The following is a 16,159-nucleotide window of genomic DNA, read 5'->3' as shown; positions in this document are numbered from 1 at the left end:
ATGTCCAGCTTTTCATATAAGAGGTACCAGGCAAACAAGACCGCCAAGCCGCCTCGAGGAAAGCAGCCACAACACTAATTATTAGCTGGCAATTTGTTCTATAAAACAATAACCTTGTTTCAAAACCAGCCTTTATCAAAGTCTTGCCAAAATCTATACTCATCCAATATAGATCCACCGTCTACCACGTTATACTGGTACTGTACCTCACAAACATTGTAGTCCGCGGAGTCTAACATTTCGCACAGCCTAGGAAGGAGTTCGGGCCAAGTCGAAAGTTCGCCTTTTGATGCTGTTGTCGTAATAAGGATACCGACCGTCGCTCTGATGAGCGGCGAAGGGTCCCCCACCGCTGACAGACATTCTGCCTGAAGAGTGCAAAGTAAATATATTAAAATATAAATTTTAAGTACTTTCTTACACATAATATTGTATCCAGTTTTTCCTTATGTCATTCCAAAACTTTATGAAGTATATAAGATGTTATTTTGAAGAAACATCCGACTACAGTATCCCACTTACTGAAAACTAAAGGCATTAAAAATGTCTGCCAATAATAACACACATTTTCATGCAAACTGCAAACATAATAAAGAACTGTACTCATATTTATAAATTACTGGTTTAATATGCCTTAAATAATAGTAAGCTTTCTATATCTTTAGATGTAAAATACAGACAAGAGAATGTTTAAAATGCAAAGAAACGGTAAAAAGCTCGGAAACAAAGGAACGTCTCAAAACAAAACGTAATACTAACCTTAATAAACTGTGCCACATCAGGGGGAAACTGATGAAAGTGTGCCTTGACATTATTCTTCAAAATTAGCCCACTTAGGGATCTTGTAGGTTCATCTGGCAAAAAACAAAGGGGGGGAAACTATGGTAAGAAAAACAAGACAAAAAAACTGAACATGACAGTAAAAAAGGAATTAAGAAGTGCATAATAGAATTTCTTCAAATAGGATCTGATGGTGGTGAGGTTTGCTAAGAATCAATTAAGCGGTACTGTATAACCAAATGCGTCAAGTATCCGAAGATCTAAAATTAGTGCAACTTGAATAAAACACAATAAATAAATTACATTGCATACTACCTACAAAATGACGGAGCCTACACCTTGTTATCCAGCATGGCTACGAAATTATGCAGGTCACAATAAATAGAAAAATAAATAAATAAGCCAAACAGCTAAATAAACGCTTGAAGACATTTAACGGTATGAAGATACACTGTACTTAACTGCCTATATATATTTACCTTACGACGTAACTCAACTGCCTATGTATTTACCTTCAGAAGTTAGTTTTGTGAGGACAAATATAAGATATTTGTTGAAGTCTGTGAATTTGTTGAGTTCTTCTAGTTTCTGAAAAAAAAGAAAAAAAAGGATGCATAGTACTCCGCTCAGCTATTAAACCTGCATGTGCTTTTCAATTCGAAACCTACAAATAACATAATACCTGCTGCAAAATTATTGTTTTTGGGGCTAACTAGTCCATCCTAAGTAATCTATCCTCTACAGGCATATTTAAAAAAAACAGGATTAACTTGTGAAAACACTTTCTAGATAAATACGAAAACCCAATAGTCGAAAATGCAAAATACAGATATTACATGAATGAAAAACATTTCATTACAAATTAAGAAAATGTACTGTGATCAAACATTTCAGGAGAGCATACAGAATTTAAAAGCTAGTAAGGCTAAACAGAATAACAAAAAATAAAAATATCGGAATTTATCTAAACTAATTTTTTTTCAAACTAATTACTAATCAATTACTGGCAGTAATCAAAAGGAAGTACTGTACTCTGTACCTTCTTTCCCCAGTTACACAACTGTCTTATAAGATACAAGCAACTTGATAAAATTATTAAGACTTGTGCAGGATGATCAAAAGCTCGAGTCAAACAAACAAAAGCTACCGTTACTACCAAGCACTAGAACTGGCTACTTACACCACGTCGACACCTTCCAGCCAGACCCGAGACACTGTCACTACCAGCGTAAGCACTACAGCAGGTTAAGTAATTACTACAACGATATAGATACACGAATCTATCCTCTGCTGCCATATAAACCTTACCTCCGCTACTCGAGTGTTACTTCTAATATGCAGGTGCTAAAATAATACGTAGTAAAGTACTGTAGCTGATGCATAATATTAACTAAGTGGGCACTACTCGCACAGTTACGCAAAGTCTCACCACCAGCTTTCCAAACTCTGCCCCACCTACACAACCCTTCGCCATCCCCTGTACAGGACTACAACAGCAATGTTATGCACAATAATTAGAACTTCGGCAATATCACTAGATAAAGGTACCAATTAGCTGGACAAATTGGATTGATTTACAGTGGAATCCCATTATCCAAATCTCCCTTCTCCAGATTCTTGGATTATTCGGAGAAGGGAGTTTGTGGAGAAATTAACCCTATTATCCATGAATTTATTATTTAAACATTACAGATAAGTTTACGTTGGTGTAATTTCCAGAGTTATTATTCGGAAAATGACAGAGCATACATACCTCCTAAATTATTAATTAAAACAGATGTGAATTCTTATCATGAGGAAAATAGGGTGTGAGTAAAAAGTAGATGGGGAGGGGGGGGGGGGACACTTGGGGCATACCTGTAGAGGGTTCCGAGAGTTCTTCTACACCCAGAGCCCGACCTGGGACCAGGCTCGACAAAAGATTTGCCCGGTTAAAAAAAAAACTCGTAAAAAGTAGATGGGGAGGGGGGGAGGACACTTGGGGCATACCTGTAGAGGGTTCCGAGAGTTCTTCTACATCCAGAGCCCGACCTGGGACCAGGCTCGACAAAAGATTTGCCCGGTTAAAAAAAAAACTCGAAAAAAAAAAAAAAAAAAAAAAAAAAGACAAATTTTACTCATCAGTGAAGAGTTTTGAATATTGACCCACGCTTAAATACTGTTTTCATAGGAGTAATAAAACATTTACCAGAAAATCTTGTCTAAGACAGCAGTTTGGGAAAGGCAATGAATCCATTTTGGAAAAAAATCTTACATATGGTTTTCATTTTGCAAGTGATAGAACATGATCAGTTTTGTTAGGCGCAGATTTCAGTCTAACTCAGAGGTGTCAGAAATGTTTCTCTAAATACGGCTAAAAGTCTCCAATTATTTATTGTAACGAGTTGCCAAGACATTTCATAAAATCTAGTGCTAAAAAAAAAAATTGATAGGCTTTGAAAAATAAGATTTAGGGGCCTGGGACCAGATTCTGGAAGCAGCTATGCAAGCACGTACGAAACCTGTACATCTTTCCTCAATCTTTAGCGGCTTTGTTTACAATTATTAAACAGTTAATGAGCGCCGAAGCACCAGGAGGCTGCTTATAACAATAACACAAGTTGATTGGGAAGTTTTCATGCTTGTAAACTGTTTAATAAATGTAACCAAAGCCATCAAAGATTAAGAAAAGATGTCCATGTTCATAAATACTTGCGTATCTGCTTCGTAAATCTGGGCCCCTGGATCCTGGGAAAGACTATAGAGATGAGGGTGAAATTTTGTTCCAGTCAGGCTCTGCAGGTAGATGTCTGTCATAAGTTAAAATTATAATGTTGCTCAGTGAAACTTGCCCCATAGAGCAATAGAGGGGGCTACCTGGCTGAACCCAGGTCTCCCCCCCCCCCCTGTACCCACTTTCTCACTTCTCCATTTTGCTCCTCTCTCCTTCCTTCCTTCCCTCCCTCCTTCCTTCCTTCCTTTTAAATATCCCCACCCCCCTCTTAATCTTAGAAAAATTATACAGTGGAACCTCGGTTGACGACTGCCCTAGAAGACAAACTTTTTGGTTGACGACGCCAAATTCATCATGAAATTTGAATTGGTGCATGAAGGTTTACTTGGATGACAACGTCTGTTCATACGCGTTAGTCGAACGAGCTCGTGGTGTTCGGGGTGCAGGGCAAAGTACACTCAGTTTGTTTACTGTGTAGTGACGACCACGTTTGAATTCTTTGAAGAAATACATTGTTTGCCTGATTTTTTGCTTTTTGAACATAAAAGTTATTATATATCACGCCATGGGTCCCAAGTCAGTCAGTGGTAAAGTTCAACCTAAGAAAATAGATGTAAGGATAACAATAGAGGAAAAACAACAGATCATTCGTAAACATGAAAATGGTACGAGTGTTGTTGATTTAGAGCATAGGATGTCCCTTCATCAGTTATTACACTAAATGAAATCCAACTAAAAATCACAGCAAAATTTTGGATATAAGTACAGTATGATTATTTGTACACTGGACGTACAAATGATTCCAAATAATCAAGGTTGCACTGTAATAACTTTTTTTACAATTTTAAATGAGGTGAGTGGTACTATTATTACAGTACAGTAATATAAAACTAATCTGGCTTTATTTAAGTTTGTTAGGCTGGGTAAATAAATTCCAAACATCCCAATAGGGCCACAAGGTCTCCAGCTTGTGATTGCTTTTAGTTTTGTGTTTATTTTGATTAAATGTAAGTTGTTATTATTTAGCTTTTAATTATGGCAACTTTAATTTCAGTAATAAAACACCAGTCTTTGCAGGTACTCCGAGTTGTGCATGGGTTATCTTCTCATTGCATGCGTTTGGAGAGATTGTTTAAGTGAGACATACCCTTAGATACAATCACACTTGGGTAACTTGAGGTTATCTCGAGATGATTTCAGGGCTTTAGTGTCCCCGCGGCCCGGTCCTCGACCAGGCCTCCACCCCCAGGAAGCAGCCCATGACAGCTGACTAACACCCAGGTACCTATTTTACTGCTAGGTAACAGGGGCATAGGGTGAAAGAAACTTTGTCCATTATTTCTTGCCGGCGCACGGGATCGAACCTGGGACCACAGGATCACAAGTCCAGTGTGCTGTCCGCTCGGCCGACCGGCTCCCTCCATGTGATGGGTACATCAACACCATCACAATTTTAAACCTTCCCATGCTTTTGTGTAGTCCCTACCCACCCTCTGCAACACACAAATGTTCAAATGTAGATATGATGGAGCCTAGTAGGCTCAGGAATCTGTACACCAGTTGATTGACGGTTCAGAGGTGGGACCAAAGAGCCAAAGCTCAAGCCACTCAAGCACAACTAGGTGAGTACACACGGTTAGTTAAGAGTTTACTAGTAGCTGAGAGTAACTTGGCTAGTAACAAGGAGCCGGTCGGCCGGGCAGACAGCACACTGGACTTGTGATCCTGTGGTCCTGGGTTCGATCCCAGGCGCCGGCGAGAAACAATGGGCAGAGTTTCTTTCACCCTATGCCCGTTACCTAGCAGTAAAATAGGTACCTGGGTGTTAGTCAGCTGTCACGGGCTGCTTCCTGGGGGTGGAGGCCTGGTCGAGGACCGGGCCGCGGGGACACTAAAGCCTTGAAATCGTCTCATCTCAAGAAGATACCCCCTTTCTCAAAGTTCCTTTCTGCCTCTCTCCTCTCTCCTCACTCCTGTGTACAGTATTTGTTCTTGTTTGCTTGTAGTGCTGGGAAGTTTAAGGGTTGGACCGCTTCCCATATTGCACCCATTTTCTTGTCTTTTCCTCTGGCCCTCTCACAATTTCTGTTGAACCAATCCTGTTTTCTGGTTCTGCATCTCTGTTTTAGTATGAATGTTTGTGTGATGATATTTCTAGATGATATTTGATGATGAGATATTTCTTTTTCTAAACACCCAATACAAAATTTGGACTTTCTTCTATCCGCAGTGTTTTGTACACCTTACAACCCGTTCTTTCCCTTCGGGGGGCGGGGGAAAGGTGTCCAGGATTCAAGGCTAATGCTTGGCTTTAGCGTCACCAAACCTTGCAGGGAAAATGGTCTGAGGCACAGGATGGACACAGGTTAACCTCAATCAACAAAGTTAAATACAGAACAGTACAGTACTGTACTTCAAGTTTCATGAAGTCAAGCATGAAATATTTGTCGTTTCCCCAATAGTTTCCACTGCTTCGTAATTATAAATTTTGAGAGAACTGGTAGAGAGGGAAGTGGGGGAGTAGAGGAGGCTGAGAATGAAAGGGAGGGACACTGTGGGGGGTGACAATGTGGGGAGGGGGATGATGTGGGGGAAGAGACAATGTGGGGGAAGGGGACAACGTGGGGGAAGGGAACGATGTGGGGAGGGGGACGATACAAGGGAAAAATATGCAGTGCAGTGCATCCTCCCAAATCCAGGCTACTCTATATTGGATCCCTCTAAATGGACCAAATCTGCCCACCTAATTTCCCACCAAAACTCCGATTTCTAAAAATGCAAAGGGTAATTCCAGGAGGCCAAAGACCATAAAAAAAAAGTCACCAACACTATTCACAAAAAAAAAAAAAAAAAATTCACAATTCAGAAAGACCATCACAAAAAAACTCTCAAACAACTGTTTTGCCAATCTTGTTTTTTTTTGGCATTCCAAAACAATGCATTTGTATGTTAGAAATATTTTTTTATTTATATTATACTGTAAAATAATCGATATTTTTTTCAAGGCATCTAGACCTGCTGTGAGGGGGTACAAACCAGCCGTGTGTTTCCAGCACGTGCGTGTGGGGAGGATGGGGGGGGGGGAAAGGGTGTTTGACACTTCACTATATGCATTTTTCAACCCATCCTCCGAACTGACAGTATGGTTTAATACCAAGTGTAATAAGTTCATTTCCCGATTGTTACGAATAGTACATAATTACACTTACTTGTGCTGTTACATTTACCTCCCCATTTTTGGAGGAGGGGCTGGCATTTTTACTGGCTTTGCTTTACATTATTATTTGCGAGTTTAAATAATGTTGAGGCAATAATATGGCCGAAACGCTTTGCGTAATAGTGGCTTTAGGCATTGTATGTACTAGCTCTATCTATAAATCCATCAACTTTTGTATCTTACCTTCTATGTATGTACCTTACCTGAATAAAAATTTATTATTATTATTATTTATTAATATAGTTATAGGTCAGAGGAACTTCCCTACCATAGATAATAAGGTCAATTACAGGATTAGAAAAACACTATCACAACTGGAAAGGAAAGTGGCTGGCAGAAAAGTGAGCCATTCATACTAAGTGCTTTTTCTTATGTCAACAAGCAAAGGAAGCAGATCACATAGCTTGAGAGTAAAGAGCATTGGTGGAAGGCGTGATAAAAACACACAAACTTTCATTCTACACGACTGTAGCCTGTAGGCTGAGAGACCGGCATTAACCATGGGCACTGACAACTTAAAGGCCACTTCTGGCTGACTGCACAAGTTTACGAGTCAGCATGACAGTGCAACAAGTATCTTGCTGCATTTGTGTTATCAAACTGGTTATCAAGTTACCAGCTTGTGCTACAAAAAAATTATTTATTGGCATAAAAGGGTCTATGTACATTTACTGTATAGCTTCATAAGCAAAATCCAGAAAATAGCCCAAATATTGCAAAATTTCCAGAAATCTGCAGAAAAACATCAAGGCATATTAGATCAAATAACAATCACCTTAAATGGATAACAAATTAAGCCACCTAATAAGCCTAAAAAAAATCTTACCTAGGTGTAAAACCATGTTTTAAGAGGAGAAAAATTTTTGCTGTTTTATAGTCTAAGAAAAAACACCAATTTCTGAAGTTTGTGAGCACAGCATAGGCTCCTCCCACAATGCCTTTAATATGGATTGAATTTACAGTCCAGAACCACCCCTAACTCCACATCCCCCTAAATCACATAAGTGTGTGTCTCAAGTTCCTCAGTATCTTTCTACAATTTGTAGCATGGCTTGTTTTCCCCTACTCAACATACCACTCACTGCATGGTATTTATTCACGTTGAATTCCATTTGACTTGTGATGCTACGCTCCCTTGATTTGATGGGACAGTCATCCAAGTCTCTTATTTTCCCTAGTAACTTGGCATCATCAAACACACACGGTCAACAGCTTGTTGCTTGGTTATATGGCCTCAGGCCGGGCTCGGGGAGTAGAACAACTCCCGAAACCCTCTCGGGTATGCTCCAGGTATGAAAACTGTGGTACTTACTCCACTTGTAACATTTTTCCAGACTGATACATTGCCTCGTAATCACTGATCTAATTTCACCCACCCACCCACACAGAGGGGGGGGGGGGGGGGGGAATGAATGGAGAGAGAGAGAGAGAAAAAAAAAAAAAAGCAGCAGCAAGCAAGCGATACCCATAAATTCTCTTGGGGGGGGGGGGTTGTAATAAGAAGCCTATCCAGGACAAACTAAGAAACATGGATTGTGGGAGGGCATATCATTTTATTCCAAAGGAAAACTAAGCATTAAATGTGGCATTTGTAATAAAAGATTTTACGAGCTGTGCAGAATTATCTTCACACATCACACGCAGAAAGGGAACGTACCCTATATGTAATCTGTTACCATGACAGACTAATGTGGACACCTCTAGTCAAACTGATAAGACAAGCCTCACACATTAATTATACAATTTTTGGTATTTATTGTGCACCCCATACCCATGCTGTGGGAAGTAGTGTGAAAGGTTACACACACACACACACACACACACACACACACCAAGTTTCAGCATGGGTTCTGAGAGAATGTGCATCTGAGCTCAGCATTCCACTTCACCTGATCTTTCAGGCATCCCTGTGTACAGGAATCGTAGCAGACGTGTGGAAACAGGCTAACATAGTTCCAATCTACAAAAGTGGCAGCAGGGAAGACCCCCTCAATTATAGACCTGTATCATTGACAAGTGTAATAGTGAAAGTATTGGAAAAGCTAATCAAAACTAAATGGGTAGAACACCTGGAGAGAAATGATATAATATCAGACAGACAGTATGGTTTTCGATCTGGAAGATCCTGTGTATCGAATTTACTCAGTTTCTATGATCGAGCCACAGAGATATTACAGGAAAGAGATGGTTGGGTTGACTGCATCTATCTGGACCTAAAAAAGGCTTTCGACAGAGTTCCACATAAGAGGTTGTTCTGGAAACTGGAAAATATTGGAGGGGTGACAGGTAAGCTTCTATCATGGATGAAAAATTTTCTGACTGATAGAAAAATGAGGGCAGTAATCAGAGGCAATGTATCGGAATGGAGAAATGTCACAAGTGGAGTACCACAGGGTTCAGTTCTTGCACCAGTGATGTTTATTGTCTACATAAATGATCTACCAGTTGGTATACAGAATTATATGAACATGTTTGCTGATGATGCTAAGATAATAGGAAGGATAAGAAATTTAGATGATTGTCATGCCCTTCAAGAAGACCTGGACAAAATAAGTATATGGAGCACCACCTGGCAAATGGAATTTAATGTTAATAAATGTCATGTTATGGAATGTGGAATAGGAGAACATAGACCCCATACAACCTATATATTATGTGAGAAATCTTTAAAGAATTCTGATAAAGAAAGAGATCTAGGGGTGGTTCTAGATAGAAAACTATCACCTGAGGACCACATAAAGAATATTGTGCAAGGAGCCTATGCGATGCTTTCTAACTTCAGAATTGCATTTAAATACATGGATGGCGATATACTAAAGAAATTGTTCATGACTTTTGTTAGGCCAAAGCTAGAATATGCAGTTGTTGTGTGGTGCCCATATCTTAAGAAGCACATCAACAAACTGGAAAAGGTGCAAAGACATGCTACGAAGTGGCTCCCAGAACTGAAGGGTAAGAGCTACGAGGAGAGGTTGGAAGCATTAAACATGCCAAAACTAGAAGACAGAAGAAAAAGAGGTGATATGATCACTACATACAAAATAGTAACAGGGATTGATAAAATCGACAGGGAGGATTTCCTGAGACCTGGCACTTCAAGAACAAGAGGTCATAGATTTAAACTAGCTAAACACAGATGCCGAAGAAATATATGAAAATTCACCTTCGCAAATAGAGTGGTAGACGGTTGGAACAAGTTAAGTGAGAAGGTGGTGGAGGCCAAGACCGTCAGTAGTTTCAAAGCGTTATATGACAAAGAGTGCTGGGAAGACGGGACACCACGAGCGTAGCTCTCATCCTGTAACTACACTTAGGTAATTACACACACACACAATGGGCTCAGGGACTGAACTCCAACATTCAGATTATACAAAGAATTTACCAGATACTGTGTTTATATGCAGATAAGACATAAAATAAAATTTGACACCAAGCAACCCACAGGATCTGGTAGCTCAGGAAGCCACAACAGCACCATCAAAGAACACCATAACAGCAATACTGTACTATGGTTCAAACAATAATATTAGCAATGAGAGCTAATATTGGAAGAGCAAGTGCAAATAAATAGAAATTAGGCCAGAAAACATAGATTTTCTGCATCACAAATGTACACCAGCACACCAAACACATACAAATGGGAAGACATACAAACATTATGCACAGGAAATGTGCACACAGTATGTTAAACTGGCAGACAAGATGCAGTTCTACACTACCGAGAAAATGCTGGTACTGTACATGCTAGGAATGCGTGCATGCAATTTTGGAACTGCAGATTTTTCCGCCCAAAGCCATGCTCTCAAAGACATGAAATGCGATCATCTTAATTAAATGGTCAGATTTCCACAAGAGAGTAACAGAGCATTATAGACCTTAAGGTAATTTCGGGGCTTAGCGTTCCTGTGGCCCAGTTGTCGACCAGGCCTGGACAGTGAAGTCCAGATCAAGATATAATTCAAAGCCATGTAATAGAGTAGATCAAATGGAGGAATACTGTATATTAAAGAGGAACTTGTATGTATAGAGTTCTTAATTTAAACTACAAATGGGGTGAAAGAGATACTTAGAATCAAAGTAGAGAACAAACTTCATTAAAATTTTAATATACAAACCCCCAGCTACAACTGTTGAGGAATTCACAGAACAGATAAATAAAGAGATCTTGCCTCAATAATCTAGAAAACCTGGTACCAGATATAATTTTCCTTGGGGACTTCAATCTATGCAATTGAATAAGGAGAATATCAAACAATACCATCACAACAGGAAATCAACCTGGAAACAACCAATCACTGTTCAGAGAACTACTAGATTGTGCCAAATTTTCACACGACCATCAGATAACAAGAGCCAACTAGGAACGAAAACACTATCTGATCTTCACAAACAACGAAGACTCGGGAACATTGTGATTTGAGCATGTAGGTTGCAAACGAGAACAAACCTACAAAAATACATGTAATACATCAGAAAGGATAAACAAGCCAGAAGGGCTGTTCAATAAATTCAATTTCAACAATATGAGGATTAATTGGGAAAAATTAAAAACACTAGAATTAGCAAACCTCCAATGGGAACCATATTACTCCTTCCACTGACCACATCATGTATACATGATTTTGGCCTAATATATATGATTTTGCGCAGTTTGATTGAACTGCTCAAATCATATATATACAATTTAGAGTACTGCATAAGATTTATGAAGTCCCACAGGTACACGGGGATCATATCAGCTTTCTCAAGCCTCCAGTAAACACCATTTTGAAGAAAAAAATCATGGACACCATTCCCGGGTGTGAAGGCCTCGGTACCAAGTGAGCAACCAGGGCTGGCACATGCAACACAAGTTAACAGCACCACTGGTCAGCTTGTGACCATAGCATCAATTAAAATTGACAAAATATATAGAGATTTTCCAACAGTACTACCTACTGTACCTGTTGAATACCTGTTCATTCCGAGGATTAACATCCCTGCGGCCCAATCTCTGACCAGGCCTCCTGGTTGCTGATCTAATCAACCAAAATCGATTCGTTTGAAGTGGCTGCTCACAGCCTGGTTGATCAAATATCCTTTGAAAGTGTTGAGTTTTCTTTTGAAAACTATGAGAGGTTGGCCAGTTATGCCCCTGTATGAGTAGGGAAAGTGTGTTGGAAAGTCTTGGGCCTTTGATGTTGATTGAGTTCTTTCTCAGCTCAGAGATGCATGATCTCTATATTTGGTCTTGGGAGGGCAGGATAAACAAAGACAATGTTTACACTTAATGGTCAGTGACTACCCAATGTTACATTATCTACTAGTTACCATATGCATCCACGATACAGTATACTTCTTGTCGATTTCTCAGGGCAAGCGCGTTCCAACATTTGGTTAGGTTACCAAAGGTTATTTTCACTATGTTAACCTGTGTTATTTAGGTTACGTGCCAGTAGAACTGTTCTCAGAAAGAATACACAGCAGTACAAATCATGGATGATAGCTATGATTGATTAAATCCCAGTGCTTTTTACACTGAAAACATAGTACTGTGCGGTGACACCTCGGCTCACGAATGCCCCTATTTACGAACTTTTCAGGTTACGAGCCCAATTTCTTCGTAAAATCTGAATCGGGTTACGAGCTTTGCCTCGGGAAATGAAGTTTGTTGATACGTGTATGGCCACCACGCGATCGCAGTGCCACCAGCGCGTGGTAGCACGGCTATTGCGCCCGAATTCTTTGTAAAGAATTAGTTTTCTCTGATTTTTGGGTATTTGAACATAAAAGTTGTTGTTATATATCTCACCATGGGTCCCAAGAAAGCCGGTGGTAAGGTTCAAGCCAAGAAAACACATGTGAGAATGACCATAGAGGAAAGACAAGAGATCATTCATAAGCATGAAAATGGTACATGGTTTGTTGATCTAGCTAGGCAGTACAACAAATCTCTCTCAACAATATGCACTGTACTTGCTAAGAAAAAGGACATTATGAGTGCTAAAGTGGCAAAAGGCACATCAACAATCATGAAACAAAGAACACAAACACTTGAGGATGTTGAAAAGTTGTTATTAATTTGGATACACAAGGAGTTAGTTAGCAGGTGATAGCATTTCAGAGATCATTTGGGAGAAAGCAAGGCAATTGCACAAAGACGTTTTAAAGAAAACCCCTGGAACAAGTGATGCTGATACGAAAGAGTTTAAGGCAAGCAGGGGACAGTTAGGGAAATTTAGAAAAAGAAGTGGTACAGTATTCATAGTGTTGTGAGGCATGGGGAGGCTGCCAGCTCAGACAAACCAGCGGCTGAAAGATTTATTGACGAATTTAAAGATTTGGAAGGGGGATTCCCCTTCCAAACACTAACACCTCTCTCCTTTCCCCCCACCCCCTTCCTCATCGTCCTTCATACACCAACAAGTCATCAGTAAAGGTAAGTAATAACTTTTACATACTTTAATACTGAAGATTTGGGGTGAATTAGGTATAAAATTTACTTTTGAAGTTAATTTTTTGGGGAGTCTGGAACGGATTAATTCAATTTACATTATTTCTTATAAGAAAATTCGCTTCAGTTTACGAATATTCGGCTCATGAGCCGTCTCTGGGAACGGATTAAATTCGTAAGCTGAGGTACCACTGTACAAGGTTACATTACAACATCAGACAAAGTATTAAATAGACCTATTAACCAAACGAGTGGTCGGCAAGTGGAATGCACAGAAGCAAAAAGGTTGTTGAAGCCATTCCATCCATATCCAAGAAAAAATACGATGAAAATGTTGAGGGAAGTAATTAGCACATCAGGTGTAAATGACTAAGTGGTGGAGTGCACAGCAAGATCTCGCTCCCCCCATAGTCACTGATAGGTACGCAGCGTGCAAATGGAAAAATACCCATTCGCAAACAGAGTAGTAGACTGTCGGAACAAGTTAACTGAGAAACTGGGATAAAATAAAGGAAACTATTTTAAACTAAAGGATAAAATTTGGAGAATAAAGGAGGCCAAAACTGTCAATAGTGTCAAAGCATTACATGACAGAGCTGGGATGCAGGACACCAAGAGAGTATCACTCTTGGTTGATACCTGGTTGATGGGGTTCTGGGAGTTGTTCTACTCCCCAAGCCCGGCCCGAGGCCAGGCTTGACTTGTGAGTCTGGTCCACCAGGCTGTTGCTTGGAGCGACCCGCAGGCCCACATACCCACCACAGCCCGGTTGGTCCGGCACTCCTTGGAGGAATAAATCTAGTTTCCTCTTGAAGATGTCCACGGTTGTTCCGACAATATTTCTTATGCTTGCTGGGAGGACGTTTAACAACCGCGGACCTCTGATGTTTATACAGTGTTCTCTGATCCTGTAACTACACTCATCCATTCTGTAACTGCACTCATCCTGTAACTACACTTAGGCAATTACAATGAGTCACAACAACCCAATATATTGACACCAAGAAGGAAGCAAGACCAAGACCACAGTCTCCGTAGTGTAGTGGTAAGACACTCGCCTGGCGTTCCGCGAGCGCTATGTCATGGGTTCGTATCCTGGCCGGGGAGGATTTACTGGGCGCAATTCCTTAACTGTAGCCTCTGTTTAACGCAACAGTAAAATGTGTACTTGGATGAAAAAACGATTTTTCGCGGCGGGGATCGTATTCCAGGGACCTGCCCGAAACGCTACGCGTACTAGTGGCTGTACAAGAATGTAACAACTCTTGTATACATCTCAAAAAAAAAAAAAAAAAAAAAGTGACAATACACACTACAGCATACTAGTGCAGAATGTTGGACCAACCTCTCAGGCTTCAGGAATGCCAGAAGCAGTCAATAAATTGAACAAATTTGAGTGCATACATGTACTGAAGATGAGGTTCTGACATTATTAAAATAAGCAAAACACAAGGAAGAGAAGAGTCACAGTAACTAAAGGGGAATTCCATCTCCTAGATACAGTACTATCAAAACTTTCAGAAAAGCTAGAACATGTATAATACTACAGTATATACAAAAGACAACTGCAACCAGCAACGATGATTTTAACAATACAGTATTGGATGCAATAATGCATTACAATAGCTCAGATTTGTATCAAGCCGATTAATCTGAAATATGCTATAAAACACACAGGAACACCATAAGCAGCTACAGACCTGCATCCTGTGATAAAGGTAACAGCTGAAGCACAAGGTTTTATGATGGGATAATTTATCCAAGAGACAACAAACTACATGAATAACGAATAGGAGGGCCAATTTTTTTTAGCCCTATATGAAACTGAACTCACCCGAGGTAACAGTATTCCAGGAGTCAGATTCACGAAGCAGTTACGCAAGTACTTACGAACGTGCACATCTTTTCTCAATCATTTGACTGTTTTGTTTACATTTGTTAAAACAGTTTATAAGCATGAGAACGTCCCAATCGACTGTTATTGTTATAAACAGCCTCCTAGTGCTTCGGAGCTCATTAACACTAATAATTGTAAACAAGGCCGCCAAAGATTGAGAAAAGATGTACAGGTTCATAAATGCTTGCGTAACTGCTTCGTGAATCTGGCCCCAGGTCTTGTGCTAACAGAAACCGACATGATCGATCAAAACCAGGCACGAGGAAACATCCCTACACATGATCACATACACCAAATATAATGATATATAATATATGATAAATATGAAATATATGATAAAGGCACAAAAAAATTTATACCAAAACAGAGATGCAGAACTAGGAAACAGGATTGGTTCAATAGAAATTGCGAGAGGGCTAGAGACCGAAAGACACAAAAATGGAATCAATACAGGAAGAGGCCGAACCCCCAAACATACCAGCGATACAAAGATGCGAGAAACAACTACACGGCAGTGAGGAGAGAGGCAGAAAGAAATTTTGAAAAAGGGATTGCGGACAAATGTAAAACAGAACCAGGTCTATTCTATAAATTCATAAACAACAAATTGCAGGTAAAGGATAATATTCAGAGGTTGAAAATGGGAAATAGATTCACGGAAGATGAAAAGGAAATGTGTGAAACACTAAACGAAAAGTTCCAAAGTGTGTTTGTACAAAATGAAATCTTTAGGGAACCAGATACAATAAGAATTCCAGAGAACAACATAGAACACATAGAGGTGTCTAGAGACGTAGTGGAAAAAATGCTCAAGGAGCTCGGTAAGAACAAAGCAGCTGGCCCAGATGGCGTTTCACCATGGGTTCTGAGAGAATGTGCATCTGAGCTCAGCATTCCACTTCACCTGATCTTTCAGGCATCCCTGTGTACAGGAATCGTAGCAGACGGGTGGAAACAGGCTAACATAGTTCCAATCTACAAAAGTGGCAGCAGGGAAGACCCCCTCAATTATAGACCTGTATCATTAACAAGTGTAATAGTGAAAGTATTGGAAAAACTAATCAAAACTAAATGGGTAGAACACCTAGAGAGAAATGATATAATATCAGACAGACAGTA

General features: G+C 39.9%; 1 protein-coding gene across 2 annotated transcripts in view; it reads right to left on the bottom strand.

Annotated features, from left to right (window-relative positions):
• Positions 1-16,159, bottom strand: part of Tnpo (transportin 1) — a 96,881-nt gene that overhangs the window by 70,317 nt on the left and 10,405 nt on the right. For both annotated transcript variants that reach the window (XR_011222173.1, XM_069301715.1), the window contains exons 2-4: positions 1,293-1,368; positions 760-854; positions 207-368 (exon numbers count right to left, since the gene is read on the bottom strand). Coding sequence is in view for 1 of the 2 variants with exons in the window: in XM_069301715.1 (XP_069157816.1) it covers positions 207-368; positions 760-854; positions 1,293-1,368 (333 nt within the window). In the remaining variant the exon portion in view is untranslated. The remainder of the gene's footprint in view (positions 1-206; positions 369-759; positions 855-1,292; positions 1,369-16,159) is intronic.

This window comes from Procambarus clarkii, chromosome 46 (assembly GCF_040958095.1).
Source record: "Procambarus clarkii isolate CNS0578487 chromosome 46, FALCON_Pclarkii_2.0, whole genome shotgun sequence".
In the NCBI taxonomy this organism is placed as follows: Eukaryota; Metazoa; Arthropoda; class Malacostraca; order Decapoda; family Cambaridae; genus Procambarus; species Procambarus clarkii.
This window is presented reverse-complemented; position numbering and strand designations above follow the sequence as displayed.